Source organism: Phocoena sinus, chromosome 3 (assembly GCF_008692025.1).
Source record: "Phocoena sinus isolate mPhoSin1 chromosome 3, mPhoSin1.pri, whole genome shotgun sequence".
NCBI classification, from domain to species: domain Eukaryota; kingdom Metazoa; phylum Chordata; class Mammalia; order Artiodactyla; family Phocoenidae; genus Phocoena; species Phocoena sinus.
The window spans coordinates 24,877,004-24,892,794 of NC_045765.1; the positions used below are offsets into that span (position 1 = coordinate 24,877,004).

The window sequence follows — 15,791 nt, forward strand, 5'->3', positions numbered from 1 at the left end:
TAATTCAAGCGCATTACATTTTTTGTGCGTTTATTTCTATTATTATATCAGCTCTACCTCACATCATCAGGCATTAGATCCCAGGGGTTGGGGATGCCTGTGTTACAGGGCAGTAATCTCCTAAAGATACTTCCTCGGGGTCCATATGCAAACTGTGAAGCATTATAGGTTTAATCCTGGCATAGAATGAAAAGTCGGTACATTTATTCATGGGAATAAAACCAAAGCTAAGCTCAAAGCTTCCCAGCAGCCAAGGCAAAATAATAATAAGTAAAAAAATACGGGAAGGGCAAGGGGTCATGGAGCTCTCGAATTGCAGAAGAGGAAGCAAACCAGAATGGCACAGTGCTCAAGCTTTCCTAGTGCTGACCTGGGAGAGGAGGGGTCATGGGGGACCTTGAGTAAGGATGTTGTGTAAGGGACAGCTTAACTGAAAGATGCAGGAACTGCCTGGGTTTGACCACTTCTCATACTGACTTTTGATACGGCAACGGGTGTGTTGATGAACTGTAGTTCTGGGAAGGCATATTTTTGTAGGAGGCCTAAATAACATGGTCTAAGTGTGACACTTTCTAGTGATTTCCTTTGCTAGATTCGACAAGTGCCTATTAGTTGGTGTGGCTTTTGTGTTGGGCATGTCGTTGACTGTCTTGATGATGTTGGAGGGAGAGAAGCTTAGTACCATTTTACAGACGAAGAAATTGAGGCTCAGGGACACTAAGTGGCTTACCCAGGGTCACGTAGCTAATTAAGAGGCACTACCACCTTTTCCTCTTCAGCTGCCTCCCATTAGAGAAGGGAATGGCTGAGCCTGTCCTGTGTCTGCTGTGTGTGAGGCTCAGGCTTGTTGCTTTATAAGTACCACCTCATCCAATCATTACAGTAGTTCTGGGGGCATCCATAGTATTATCCCATCTTGCAGAGAGGTAGGTCATTGCCAAGGCCGCAAAGATAGTAGCGGGTGAAGAGCAGGGGTTCCCAACCTGGGTTTGGTGGTGGGACTTAAGGGCATGCAAGAAGTCAGTGGAACTGCACACAAACATTTGTTTGTATTTGCATTTTTCTGTGTGAGAGGAGAGAGGGTGGCTTTCACGGGGTCTCAAAAGACAACACGAAAACCAAAAAAGCCTGAACCTCTGAGCTCAAGGAAGGAATCATAGGAACAGCTCATACTGACTGAGCCTCACCCGTTGCCCGGCAAGACCTGGATGACTGTGTCACTCCTGTGGGGTTCGGGCGTGTATCCCACCATCTCACAGGCCACTTAACTCATAAGTGGCCTTGCTTGGTGACTAAATTTGGCTTCTTTTCTGCCACTGCCTCTCGTAGCTGCGTTTTTTTCTAGCAATTAACAGGATTGGGGGTTCTCTTTTGTGGAGCTGAGGATTATTAAAAGGCAGAATGATACACTGAGCTTCGAGAGGTCACTGCCTGTGTCCAGGTCACCCTGACCCCTGGGAACAAGCCTGGTTCATTGGTGGTTGGTTAAATGAACAAATGAATGAGTGAGTGAGTGGGAGAAAGTAGTACCACTTCCTCGTGTTCTGGGTTGCAGGACATTAATCCATCTCTGATGACTTTTATTTAGGACGACAGTCACCAAAATGGTAGAGAGGTAGTCTGGGGGAGCTGGGGTCAGGCCTGATGCTCCGATGGCCAGGCAGGACCAGAGTGACTGTAGGAACGTCAGAGGCCAGGTCTTTCCTCCCCGGCAGGTGGTGGTGTGTGAGTGGGTGGGTGCCCCCTTGCGTCGTTCCCTCCCATGGTGAGTAGCACAGCGTGTGGCAGGCCTGTCTGCTGTCCTGGGTTGGGAGGGCGGTGCAGTCTTGCTACACCTGGTCCCAGTATCTCTGGTGTCCCTGGCCCAGCTTAAAGCCCCCTGCTTGACCTCCTTTGGTTTCTTGCCCCCAGGGGTGTCCTTCCCCCCAAATATACTTAGAGCTGGGGCCCAGCTAAGAGTAATAGCATCAGCAGCCCCATCTTACAGCTGAGAAAACGGTCTCACACGATGGAAGTGACTTGCCCAAGGTCACAACTAGTGAGCCGTGGGCTTGGGACTTGGGTCCAGCCATGCATCACCACATCCTCATGTTTACATTGCCAGGAAGCCTCTGGAAGGGCGATGACAAGCTTAGAGGCCTCATCGAAACCTTAAGGCTATTTCTCCGGACTCTGGCTGGAGAGCTGGCTCTGGCCCAGCTGGGTCATGGCTGAGGTTTTTCCTTTTCTATTTAGAGCGACGAGCCTTCTTGACCACGCTGCAGGCACTGTGTCTGCCTCTGCTGAGCTCGGTTGGAGGGACTTTACAACAAGCAGGGGCCGGGAGCCCGGAGCTGGAGGAGGTGCTGGGAGTGCCTTAAATTTTGTGTCACTTTCTGCCTTCCCCACCCACCTCTATCAGCACTTTAAAAAACAGAGAAACCATCTTCTCATATAGGAGATGACAGGAGCCTTCTCCTATATGAGCCTAGAGTGGGGCAGGAAGGATAGGAGCCTAGAGTGGGGCAGGAAGTGTGAAGATGGGAGTGGACCAGAGAGGGAGGGCCTGTGTCAATACCCACGGCACTTTTTACTCTAATTGCCCTTTTCCATCCGCCGCGCTGGGCTGGGAGCCTCTGGAAGGCTTGGATCTGGTGGCTCTCCCAGGCGTCTGCTCACTGTTACTCTGCCTTGTATTTTCTGCAGATCATGATCGAGTTCTGTCCTGGGGGAGCTGTGGACGCCATCATGCTGGGTGAGTTTTTTGCTTTTTGTTTTTTTTTCTTGGCGCGGCATGCGGGATCTTAGCTCCCCGACCAGGGATCAAACCTCTGCCCCCTGCAGTGGAAGCGTGAAGTCCTAACCACTGGCCCACCAGGGAAGCCCCCTGGGTGAGTCTTCCTTCATGCAGTGCAGTGGTGCTGGTGTTGGCGCTGCTTGGGACTGGTGTCCATCACTCCTCTGCCCCAGTAATGCCCGTGGCCTGTTTGAGTACCTCCCCACTCTGTCCCATTTTGGGAGCAGGGGCTGGGTTACTGGAGAGGATGCAGGACACTTGGAAGACCAACACTTCCCGTTCAAAAAGCCACATGACCTTGAGCGGGTCATTCTCTCCCTCAAGCCCTCGGCATAAGACAGATGTGGTGCCCCCTTGCTGGACCCCACAGTACTCTTAGGAGGTGAAAATGAGACACCTGAGGGAGGTTCTTTGTAAGGTGGGGATCCCCACCCATCCTATAAGAGCTCAGTGGGGAAATTGTTTTTCCAGGCAAGCTTGAGCAGTAACTAAACATATATATTAGTAATCACCTCTATTTTTTGAATGGCCACTATATGCCAGAGATTGTAGTAGCTGCTTTCATGTATATTATCCTCATGTATAAAATCAGAAAGAACATCTCTGTTTTATTGACCAGACTGATGCTTAGAGAGGTTAAGGAGCTCGCCCAGAGTCACACAGCAGAGCTGAGATGGGAACCCAGGTCTGGGGGATGCGGTTCCTAATCGCTGCCCACCCTGCATTATCCTTTGCTTTTGCCAGCCTGGTGAGCGGTGAGTGAGGAGAGGTTGAGAGTCTTGGGCCCAGAAGGTTGAATAACATGTCCGGGATTCTGGGGCAGCTCAGGAGAGGAGAGGCCCTCAGTATAACATAGCACCATTCAGCCACGTTTTTATTGTGAAGAGGGTGTTTTCTCCCTCAGTTTGTCTCAGGAATGTCTCAAATTTATGGCAGCCCTTTCCCATCCTGAGCTATAGAATGCTGGCTTTCCTTGCAGAGCCTCTTGCCACTCCCAGAGTTCCCAGGTGGGTAAATGACAGTAGGGAACAGGATACGGGCACTTGTGATATGGCCCTTGGGTGTGCCTTCTCCCAGCAGAGATTGGCTTTGAAGATTTTCATTGTTCTGGGTAGAATCTGACAATGTAAAAATGATGGTCTTGTATGAGTTGAGATGCTCTAGGTTATAAGGGCTGGTTTAGGAAAAAAAAAAAGTTAGGGGATGTGGGAGGGGAAATTTATTTGCACTAATAACTGAAAAGTTTAAGGGTGTCAGGCTTCAGGCACAGCTTGAGCTAAGGGTTTTAAAAACATTGTTGTAAGAACTTGGTTTCCTTCTCCAACTCTTGGCCCTACTTTCCTCTCTGTTGGCCCCATTCTCATGCTGATTTTCTGTTCTTGGTGACAAGATGGCTGTGGGAGCTCCAGCCATCACATCAGAATTCCAAATAGCAGGATAGAAGAAGGAAGGGTAGGACAGGTCCACAAAAACACATCCCACTGCCACTCTTTTAAGACACCACAGAAGCCCCACATGACACCTCCATTTTCATCTCACTGGCTAGAAGATAGTAACACATAGCTGTAAGGGAGGCTGAGAAATGTGGTCTTCTGGCCGGTTGGCCGTATGTTTGGATATTTAAAAAAGAGGGGAGAATGGGAACCAACTAGCAGCCTGCCTCTCCCGATTTGCCACTTAGCTGAATGAGACCTGGGGGAGGATATCAGAGAGGGAAGAGGCATTGATGAGTCCCAGGTCCTTGAGCTCATTCACAGCTGGGGCATCACCCCTGGCTATTGCTCAGCCAGCAGGCAAACTCACCCTGGGCTCTGTGTCTCACGTCTCCCGGTGGAACCGACGGCTCCGGCCCCAAGTGGTTCGCTCCTTTTTGGTGGCAGCAGTTAAAGTGCCATCATCATGTTAGAAATCAAGGTGGGAGGAGAGAAGCTGGGACAAGGAGAGCCAGGCTCTGGCTGCAGCTCTGTGGTCGGAGGTGGACTCTCCCGCAGATGCCCGCCCTGCTCAGAGGGCCTTTCTGCCCTAGGTTGCCTCCCATCGCCTTGCAGAGTTGTGCAAAGTGATGAGCCTGGGCTTGGGATCCAGGCTTCCTGAGGTCCATCCCAGGTTCCTTGGCTTGGTAGCTGTGGGGTCCTGGGCTGGCTCCTTTACGGCACGGGAAGAACATGCACGTGGCACATCACCACGTGGCCATCTTAGTTTGTTCTGATCCTGTTGGCCGCGCCTTGCTAGCTGCTAAACATTTTGGCTCTCAGCCCTCCTGAGAACAGTAGGGTGAGGGGCGGGTCTGGATGTGGTTTCGAAGGGGACTTAGACTCGTCTGCAATGTTGCAGCTTCTTTTCTTAAGAAGAAAGTATTCATGTATTGCTGTGTAATCAAGAATTCATCTTAAAAATTTATCATACTGTGTGATTCCAATTATATGCCTTTCTAGAAAAAGATGAAACTATAGGGACAGGAATCAAATTAGTGATTGCTTTGGGGCTGGAATGGGGGTGAAAGGGGCACAGGGGAATTTGGGGGAGAGATGGGAATATGTATTCTATTAATAAATTGTGGTGCTGTTTTTGTGACTACATACATTTGCCAAAGTTCATAGAAGTCTATACCCAAAAAAAGGTGACTATTACTGTATGTAAATTATATCTCAATAAACTAGACTTTAAAAATGTGTCTTATCTATCTGCCTCACTGGATTATTGTACAGATATAATGAAATAATGTACCCAAATCCTTATCCCTGTGCCTAGTGCATTGTAAAGGCTCCAAAGATGGTGGCGTTGAGATCTTGATCATCACATCATCACTTTGATTTTTCCTGTTTCATTTATGTAAGTAAATCAGACATGAGCCAGACTCATTTTTGACATTTAAAAAATTTGCTGCAGGGCTTCCCTGGTGGCGCAGTGGTTGAGAGTCCGCCTGCCGATGCGGGGGACGTGGGTTCGTGCCCCGGTCCGGGAAGATCCCACATGCCGCAGAGCGGCTGGGCCTGTGAGCCTTGGCCGCTGAGCCTGCGTGTTGGAGCCTGTGCTCCGCAGCGGGAGAGGCCACAACAGTGAGAGGCCCGTGTACCACACACACAAAAAAAATTTGCTGCAGATAATCTGACATAATCTCAGGACCAGCGTAACAGCGATCACCTTTTATTGACTGTACTCCATGCTGAGAGGTTAACATGCTTTATCGCTGGAGCCCTGCCTACATCCATCATCATACTCCCATTTTACAGACCAGGAAATGAAGATGCAGTGGGATACAGCAACTTGCCAGAAACCACACAACACAGCCAGTAAGAGGCAGCGCTGGGTTCAGGCGCAGTCTGTGTGGCCCTGAGGTCCCCTCAGGCTCTGAGCCTAGACCCCTCCTGGGGGAAGCGCAGGGGTTAAGGATGAGCAGTTGGGAAGGGGAGCAGTTGTGGACCCAGAGAGAGGGACCTCTGGTCCAGGAGCCCTGCTTTGGGGCCGGACTTCCCAGGACAGTGCAGTTGGCACCTCCACCCTGGCCCTGGCCCTGGCCCTGGGAAGTCAGAAGGGAGAGTGCTTCTCCAGCCAGAGGGAGGCCTCAATGCAGTGCTCTGGCCCACCAGCCTGGGAGCCTGCAGCCTGAAGGCCCAGCAGGCAGGGCTGTGAGGCTCACCTCAGCACAGGGAGCTTGGGCGGCAGCAAAAACTCAATAATCACGGTGACCAGTGGGGCAGAGAGTGGGGCATGTCATCCTTGACTCTTCTCGCACCCTTCCTCCCCACTGCACCCACCTGGTCCCACACGCTGTCATTCCGCCCTCCCCAACCCAGGCCAGGAATCCTTCCTCTTCAGAGCATTGGCCACCTTCTAGCCCTCCTGACCACGGTGTGGCCCCCAGCCAAGCCCCCTGCCCACTCTTGTTCCCTGCAAGCTCTTCACTCGCTGCACCAGGAGGAATTTTTTAAACGCAAAACTCAGGTTGTATCTCTGTCCCGCTCAGAGTCTCTCCCAGACTGCCCATTGCATTTCAAAGAAAATGCAGCCTCCATAGCTCCTGCCAACCTCCAACCTCCACTTAACTTTCCCCGCCAGCCAAGCGGGATCCTTTGCACATGCTGTGGAACTCTTCTTTGCATTCCTCACCTGCTCAGAAAAGAAGTCCCTGCCGTCTCTCAGTGGACGCTGGGTTGTGAATAGTGTGTGTGTGTGTGTGTGTGTGTGTGTGTGTGTGTCTGTGTGTGTGTGCGCACGCACGGCCCCAACCAGCACACAAGGGGCTTTTGGTGACGGCCCCTCACCTTCCCCATCTCTGGCACCACCACCACCGGCCAGTTAACATTTTTCAACACCAGCTCATGTCACCTCCAGGCCTTCGCTTCGGCTGGTTCTTTGACCTGGAATGCTCTGCCCCACTTTTCTCCTCTCAAACACCTGTTCTTCCTTCAAGACACAGCTCGAATGTCCTTTCCTCTGGGGAGCTTCCCGATTCCCCAGGCAGAAGGGCTTGCTGCCTGTCCTGCCCTCCCATGCCCCCCAACCCCCCTGTGTTCCAAAAGTTGCTTGTCATTTCCATACCCTTCTCTGTGTCCCCACACCCAGCACGGAGCCTGACACTCAGTGCCTGCTCACAGAATGGGTCTCTGCCCCTCAGAAAGGTTGTGATTGCAAACCTGAGCTCTGAAGACAGGCTGGCTGGTTATTTTCTTTTTTTGTGGTGCGCGGGCCTCTCACTGTTGTGGCCTCTCCCGCTGCGGAGCACAGGCTCCGGACGCACAGGCTTAGTGGCCATGGCTCACGGGCCCAGCCTCTCAGCGGCATGTGGGATCTTCGCGGACCGGGACACGAACCTGTGTCCCCTGCATTGGCAGGCGGACTCTCAACCACTGCGCCACCAGGGAAGCCCCAGGCTGGCTGTTTTTAATCTCAGATCTGTGACTCCCTACTGTATGACCTTGAGCAAGTGACTTGACCTCTCTGAGCCTCAGTTTCCTAACCTGTGAAATGGCGGAACAGTTGTGCCTGCTCCATAGTGTTACTGTGAGGACGAAGCAGGTACCATGTGAAGTGCTTAGAAGTGAACCTGGTATACAGTAAGTGCTCAACCACATTGGCGGCTTATGTATTTATTGTACCTGGCAGGGGCCTGACATGGAGTTGCTTGCATTGAGCACTTGCTGGGTTGACAAGTTCTCTCTGTTTCCAGAGCTGGACAGAGGCCTCACTGAGCCCCAGATTCAGGTGGTTTGCCGCCAGATGCTGGAAGCCCTCACCTTCCTGCACGGGAAGAAGGTCATCCACCGGGATCTGAAAGCTGGCAACGTGCTGATGACGCTTGAGGGAGACATCAGGCTGGGTAAGGGGTGTCTGTGGGCGAGGCGGGAAGGCAGAGCCCTGCGCCACCTGCCGGGGGTGTCGGCCTGGGCTCTGCGGGCGGGAGGGAGCGAGTGTGGGTCTGCACTCCCATGGGATGTCGAGGTCCTCCCCGGTCTTCCCCGGGCCACAGGGCCACAGTTCCCATCGTGGCTGCATCTAATCCAGGGTTCTCAACCGAGGGTGATTTTGTCCCCCGGGGACAGTGGCAGTGTCTGGAGACATCTTTGGTTGTCACAACTAAAGGTTGGGGGAGACCACTGACATCTGGTGGGTAGAGAGAGGGATGCCCAGCACCCTACAGTGCACAGGACAGCCCCTTGCTACCAAGAGTGATCCTGCCTACAGGCCAGCAGCGCTGCAAGGAGGCACTGGCCCAACCCCTTTTGCTCTTGCTTCTGATAGGTAGAATCTGAGAGATAGTGATGGACGGAAAGACAGCCCTCATCCATTCCCAGACAGAAAATAGAACATCAGGGGCATATAGTGAAACCTTATTAATTTTTTTTTATGTCTCCTCTCTGTTTTTTTCTTTTCAACTGTGGTAAAATATACATAACAAAATTTATCATCTTAACTGTTTGTAAATGTACAGTTTAGTGACATCAAGCACATTCAAATTGCTATGCAACCATCACATCATCCATCTCCGGAACTTTTTCATCTTCCCAAACTGAAACTCTGTACCCATTCAACAGCATCTCCCCATCCCCTCTGCCCCCAGCTCCTGGCAACCACCATTCTCTCTCTCTCTCTCTCTTTTTTAAATTTATTTTTATTTCATTTTTCTCAGTTGCGGTGCGCGGGCTCTTTGTTGCAGCACGCCGCGGGCTCCTCTCTAGTTGTGGCACGCGGGTTCCGGAGCACACGGGCTCTGTAGTTTGTGGCATACAGGCTCTCTAGTTGAGGCGCACGAGCTCAGCAGTTGTAAGCGCGCGGGCTTAGCTGCCCCTCGGCATGTGGGATCTAAGTCCCCTCCCCAGGGGTTCTAACCCGCGTCCCCTGCATTGGAAGGCGGATTCTTTACCACTGGACCACCAGGGAAGTCCCCAACCACCATTCTCTTGAATGTCTCTATGCATTTGACTACTCTAGGAATCTCATATAAATGCAATCGTTTGTGTTTTTGTACCTATTTCACTTAGCATAACGTCCTCAAGGTTCGTCCATGTTGTAGCATGTGTCAGAATTTCTTTATATTTTTAATAAGTTTTTTTAACCAAAATAACACATACATGTGTCGTCTACTCCTACCATCTCCCTTCCCTGTCCCCCCACCCCAAGACAATCACTTTTAACTCTTCTCATATTTACTCCTGCGTAAATGCAGGAGTAAATATGAGAAGAGTTAAAAGTGATAATAAAAATAAAATAATAAAATACTAAAAAAAAGTGATAATAAAAATAACGCATATGTATCGGGTTTATGAAGCACCCTCTAGATGCCAGCCCTCAGACAAGGCACTTTCCAGACGTCATCTCATTTAGTCAGCACTCCTGAGGACACTTGGGGGAGGGGAGGTGACTATACCCATCACAGGTGAGGACACTGAGGCCCACAATGGAATGAGATGCCCAGGATCAGTCCATGAGGGGGGAGAAGCAGCAGGGTTTGGACTTGGGTCTCCCTGACTCTAGCTGCCAGTGGACTGGCTCTGTCACAGGTGGAGGGAGGTGGCCAGGGAAGAGCCAGGTCAGGGAGAATCTGGAAACAGAAGAGTCTTATGTGCTCTGGGGAATTCAAGGCAAACCTTCGCTCAGCCTTCAAGAACATATCAAATGTATATCTATATCCCCTCCCTCTTGGACCTCCCTCCCACCACCCCCTCATCCCACCCATCTAGGTCGTCACAGAGCACCGAGCTGAGCTTCCTATGTTTTATGGCATGTTCCCACTAGCTGTTTTACGCTTGGTAGTGTATATACGTCAGTCCTAATCTCCCAGTTCGTCCCACCCTCCTCTTCCCCGCCGCGTCCACATGCCCGTTGTCTACGTCTGTGTCTCTATTCCTGCCCTGCAAATGGGTTCATCTGTACCATTTTCCTAGATTCCACAGATACGTGTTAATTGTACAGCAGAAACTAACACAACATTGTAAAGCATTTATACTCCAATAAAAAATTGTTTTAATTGAAAAAAATATGCAAGATACTAAAAAAAGTAAAAACATACGGTAATACCTAAAAAAAAAAAAAAAAAAGAACATATCAAATGGAGGAGACAGGACACAGACAGCCTGGGTCAGGAGCAACCTGAGGGGCTGTCAGCACAGGGAAGCCCTGGAAGCCCTGGGTGGAGACAGGGATGGAGGGAGGGCCCCAGCAGCCTGGGGCTAAGATGTGCCCGGTGAGGGTCTCCTTTCCCTTGCTGACTTCCTCCACACACCCCTTCAATCGGGAGGGCGCTGACGTGCCGAGCTGACTCCAGAACCCCACTCGGAACCCAGCAGAAGCAGATGGGGGCATCAGCTTTCCGAATGACTTGGCAGATGCAGTTGAGAAAACTAGGAAACCAATTAAGGAGGAAGAAAAGTTCAGGGAGAGTTGAATGTGCGAGTATTTACACAATTACCGCTGGGCCCTGGGAACCTGGTGTGGACTCCCGCTGAGGCCTGATATTCTGTTTTAGAAAATCCTCCTTCCCCCTGGGGCTTGGAATCTGCAGTCTGGTGAAGCAGTGGAGGAGGCCTGAGAGACGAGGTAGCAGTCTGTCTGCCTCTTCCTAGGTCCCTGGGACCATCTGGGGCCCCAGGAGGGGCATTATGCAACTCAGGGCTGCATAAGAGAATTGCTCAGCAGATCTTTCTCCCAAGTAGAGATGTCACCTTATCAGAGACAGTTTGTGTTTCTCGATGGAGTGGGAATAAATGGGAAGCTGCAGGGTGAGCTGAGCAAAGCGTTGGCCCAAGACACAGACAAGCCTGTGTCAGATCCTGACTCTGCCACTTCCGAGCTGGACAAACACATCTAACCATTCAGGCCTCAGTCTTTTCATCTGTGCAGTGGGTGTAACAACAGAACCTCCTCACAGGGTTGTGACCAGTGGGCTGAAATACAAAGTATGGTCACAGGGAGCCTCAGGGTTCTGTCCCTCTCTGCTACTAGGCATTTTGCTTCTTCCTTGTGTTAAATGTTTACTTCTGTCTAGGATTTCAAACTTCCTCTGAGATTCATTTGATAGTTGCCAAGCAGAGCACACATTCCAGCTCTGGGTGGCTGTGAAGCAGTTCTTCATGGCCAGTGGGAATCCATTTGTGCAGAGAGGGAAAGGAAGAGTGTCTGCCACCAGAGACAGTTCAGATATAAAGTGGGGTGAGGACTCTGAGGTCTGTGCTCTTGTCCTGGACTTGCCTTTGGCCTTGGATGAGTCACCTAACCCTTTTGAACCTTACTTTCCTCAAACAGAGTGGGGTAGTAGTTCTTACCTCATGGAATTGGTATGATGCTTTAATGAGACAATATATGCAAAGCATCTATAGGTGCCCAGCCTATCAGAGAGAGGCCTGGCAAAGGTTGAGTTTCTTTCCTGGGCTGAGGAATGTCTCACAGTAGCTGTCATGAGGAGGAATGTTCTTCATTCTCCAAAGAACCTGTGTTCCTCTCCCCAGAGGTGCTTCTCTGAAGGCGGGAGGTGAATTTCACAACTTTTGGGGTCTTTCAAGTTCCGAGAAGAGGTCTGAACTGGCCTAAAAATCAAAGTGCCTAACACAGAGCCTGGCACATAGTAGGTGCTCGGTAAATCGTAGTGTCCAGCATTGCCATTACTTTATCAGTTCAAGTTACTACAGGATCTCTACTTCCCAAAGGCCCCCTGATATTCAGGAGGCCTGGCAGGAACCAGTCACCTGCCTCTCACCCCCACCTGGACCCTAACCCAGAATTCCTGTGTGCTGCTGCCAGCAGGCTGAGGTCTTGTTTCTTTCATTGTGGCTACCAGGCACTGAGCCAGTGTTTGGTATGTAACTCATTGAATCCTCACAGACTACTGATAACATTTTACAGAGGAAGGATTTGGCACCTAGAGAGGTTAATTAACCTACCCAAAGTCACACAGCTAGTAAGAGGAACAGCTGGGGTTTAGACCAGTGCATCTGGTTTCAGAGCCCATGTGCTTAACCACTACCCTCCTTAGACTCTTTTGGTGGCAGGTGATAAAAACTGGTCACGCGACTTAAGGCAGACAGGAGAATGTGTGTATATGGTGTATGGAACCATGCTGGGGAAGATATGCAGCTGGACATGGAGTTAGTTGGACCCTGGAAAACAATGCTGCCAGGACTGTCTGTGGTTTCTGTCTTTCCGTGTATGTTGGTTAGGCTCTCAGTCCAACCCCTCACACACAGCTTCTGGCTGGGTTTAATTTTACTTTCCCCAGCATTGCCTCCTGCAGGATGAACTGAACCTCATCATTTCAAGTCTCAGAGTCAGTAATCCCAGTGAAGAGCTCTGATTGGCCCAGCGTGGCTCGGGTGCAGATCCCTGGACCAATCAAGGAGGCCCAGTAAGGAGGGCTTCTCTCATTGGCCCAGCTTGTAGTCAGTCTCTGAGAATGGAGGTGGGATCATGTAGCAGTATGGAAGTCCCCCTCGCCCTCCTGTAACAGTGGCGTTGGGAGTGGACAAGATGGTTTTCCAGAAGGAGGAAAGATTTGGACTTGCCAGAAAAACAGATTGCTGTCCACCATAGACTGGCACAGCCTGCTGGAGTAATAGAGACCCAGAAGAGGGAGTGAGTGAGGCAGAAGTGGATGGAAAGCAAGAACAAAGGACTGAATTTGCAATTGAGGTTGAGAGAGACAGAAAATACCAGAAAAATGCAGGGTTATGTGGGAGAAGAGAGAGTTGATGAAGGCAGTGAGGTAGGAGGCCAAAGATGGAGGGGAATGAATGGGAAAGCAAAGCCCTCATTAGTGGTCATGTGTACCTGGTTGCCTAAAAAACAAAAGAAAATAAAAATAGAAAAATAGAGCAGTTCTTTCAGTCTCACAGTTGGTTGCATAATATGACCCCCATTTAATAGATGAGGAAACTGAGGCTCAGAAACAGGGAGTAGTTTGTCTCAGATCACAGTAGACTCTTCTCACTTCCCTGCCTGGTACTGTTCCCATGATGCTCCTGGGAAGGCAGAAGTCCTGATAATTAAGAGAGGTCACTTGGGTGACTGGTGGAAGCCTCCCTCTTTTGAGCCCAGGCGTGCCTCCGGCTGCTCTAAGGAAGGAAACCCCTGGGATTCCAGGGCTGGGGATGGGAGCCTTTGATTCTCCTGTCACCACCCCAGTTTCAGCAGGTCCCAAACCCTCTAGAGAGAGTTCACTTTTCTGTCTGCACCATGAGGGCTGTGGCTAGTTTGCCCACAGGGCCACTGCTGGCTGGCTGGGACACTTTTGCCGTGTAAGGAGATGCAGTGTCCCTGGCTGTTTCTCACTAAATGGCAGCAGCAGTGTCTTGTTGTGGTAACCTGACTGCCCCCATTCATTTCCAGATACTTCCTGGGGCACATGGAACGACCCCTGATTGAGACCCACCTGGGAGCTTCTCAGACACCTAGAATTCGAGTGTAAGCCCTGACCAAGCTAGACTGTGGACTCCGCTGGTGTGGGGTGGAGGATCCAGGAGAGGAGGACAATTGGGCAGTGGTATGCCTTTAATTGGCATTGTCTGGGGAAAGGCTCCTCTTATCTTGGATTCTTTTGGTCGCCTGCAGTTAAGGGGACAGATGAAAGATTCTCTTATATATCTTCATACATTCTAAGTTCACTGCGTGCGTGCGTGTGTGTGTGTGTGTGTGTATAATATGTAATGCATTTTACACTGTTATGTAATTTTCTGATTATAAAGTAATATGTGCTATTTATGCATGCATAGAAAGATATGTACAATGGTATTCATTGCAACAATACTAGTAATAGCAAGAAATCAGAAATGATCCAATTTATTCCAGTAGAAGATTACTTAAATAAGTATGGTACTGTCATACAATGGAATGTTCTTCAGCTATTGAAAATCAAGTTGTAGAAAATGTGTAATCTCTTGTAAAGATGTATATACATACTGTGAAGGGGGAAAGAACAAGTTGCAGGATAGTATGTTTAATCTGATTTCATTGTTAAAAGTAGCAAATACCTGAAAATGATCTATACATATAATTTTTTTTTTTTTTTTTGCGTTACGCGGGCCTCTCACTGTTGCGGCCTCTCCCGTTGCGGAGCACAGGCTCCGGACGCGCAGGCCCAGCGGCCACGGCTCACGGGCCCAGCCGCTCCGCGGCATGTGGGAATCTTCCCAGACCGGGGCACGAACCCGTGTCCCCTGCATTGGCAGGCAGACTCTCAACCACTGTGCCACCAGGGAAGCCCATATACGTATAATTTTAATATATTTTTATTTACATATATGATTTTTATTTTTATAAATAAATCTGGAGCTATATGCAGCAAACTCATAAGTGTTTATCTCTGCCAGGATTATGGAGACTTTTTATTTTGTAAATGTTTGAATTTTTGATAAGCAGTATTACCTTGGTAATAAGCAAATAAATACATGAATGAGTATATAGGTAGATATAGTCATATAGACATTTAGGAATAAGACCCACAAAGAAGGAAATTAAAGTCTCTTCTCATCTTGCCAAGACGCACTGCTTCCTTCTAGTCTTTTTTCTGAGCTCAGAAAAACCAGAGACTGGTAGAGCACAGACTTAGCACATTTGTCGTTAGATCTGGGTGACCATCTGCAAGTTACTTAATCTCTCTAAACTTCCTTGTCCTCATCTGTAAGATGGGGATAATAATTTTCCCTGCCCCAAAGGGTCATAGATATAAATGACATACATAGGAATATATATGCTGATGAGATGCAAAATGACATACAGAGGAAGGTAAATGATACGCATAAGCCTCTTTGTGGAGTGCTGCACACCTTATAAGTTCTCAGTAAGTATTAGTTTTTATTAGATTAACATGTATTTTAAAAAAAAATTTGGATCATAGTATACATATGTATATATATATTTTTCCGTCAGCTTTTTAAAAAAATTGAATAATATCCGATAATTCCCCATATCCTTAAATATTCCTCGGAAACATGGTTATTTAATGTTTTCCTTTCATTCCATCGTGTGCGCAAACGATAACTGACCTATGAAACCCCCAAAGTTGGATATTTAGACATCTCGTGAGGTTTCTCGCATTATCCTCTAACAAGCGCAGTGATGGGCATGCTTGTTCATGGGTCCGCACGTCTCTGTCTGTAATCACACTTTTGAGGGGGGAGTCTTGGAATTAGGATTGTTGGGTGTGTGCAGCGTGTCGGGTGGTGTTGATACCTGTGGCCAGTGTGCCGTTCACGCGGGGTGCGCCAGTTCACACCCCCCCGTGGAGTGTGAAGTTCTTTCACCACATCCTGGCCCCCACTGAGTTTTACTTTAAAAAAACAAAAACAAAACCCCACAACCCTCACCCCAGACTTTGTCACATGCATCTCAGCTTTTCAAACCTGCTTTTCATAAAAGCGATGCGTACTCTCTGTCATAAACGTTTTAAAGAATGAAAGGTGTAGTCAGTAACAAAATGTAAGGCCCCCTCAGCACACTGCCCCCAGCAAAATCCCACTTCCGGGGAGGTAGTCACAATTAGTTTGATGTGCAGCCTTTCAGACTCTTTTCGATGCTTGTGGACGTC

At 49.3% G+C, this 15,791-nt stretch overlaps 1 protein-coding gene across 2 annotated transcripts in view; it reads left to right on the top strand.

Moving 5' to 3' along the window:
* The window catches only part of STK10 (serine/threonine kinase 10), a 121,244-nt gene that overhangs the window by 48,882 nt on the left and 56,571 nt on the right, over window positions 1-15,791 (top strand). For both annotated transcript variants that reach the window (XR_004349138.1, XM_032626199.1), the window contains exons 3-4: window positions 2,686-2,734; window positions 7,947-8,096. Coding sequence is in view for 1 of the 2 variants with exons in the window: in XM_032626199.1 (XP_032482090.1) it covers window positions 2,686-2,734; window positions 7,947-8,096 (199 nt within the window). In the remaining variant the exon portion in view is untranslated. The remainder of the gene's footprint in view (window positions 1-2,685; window positions 2,735-7,946; window positions 8,097-15,791) is intronic.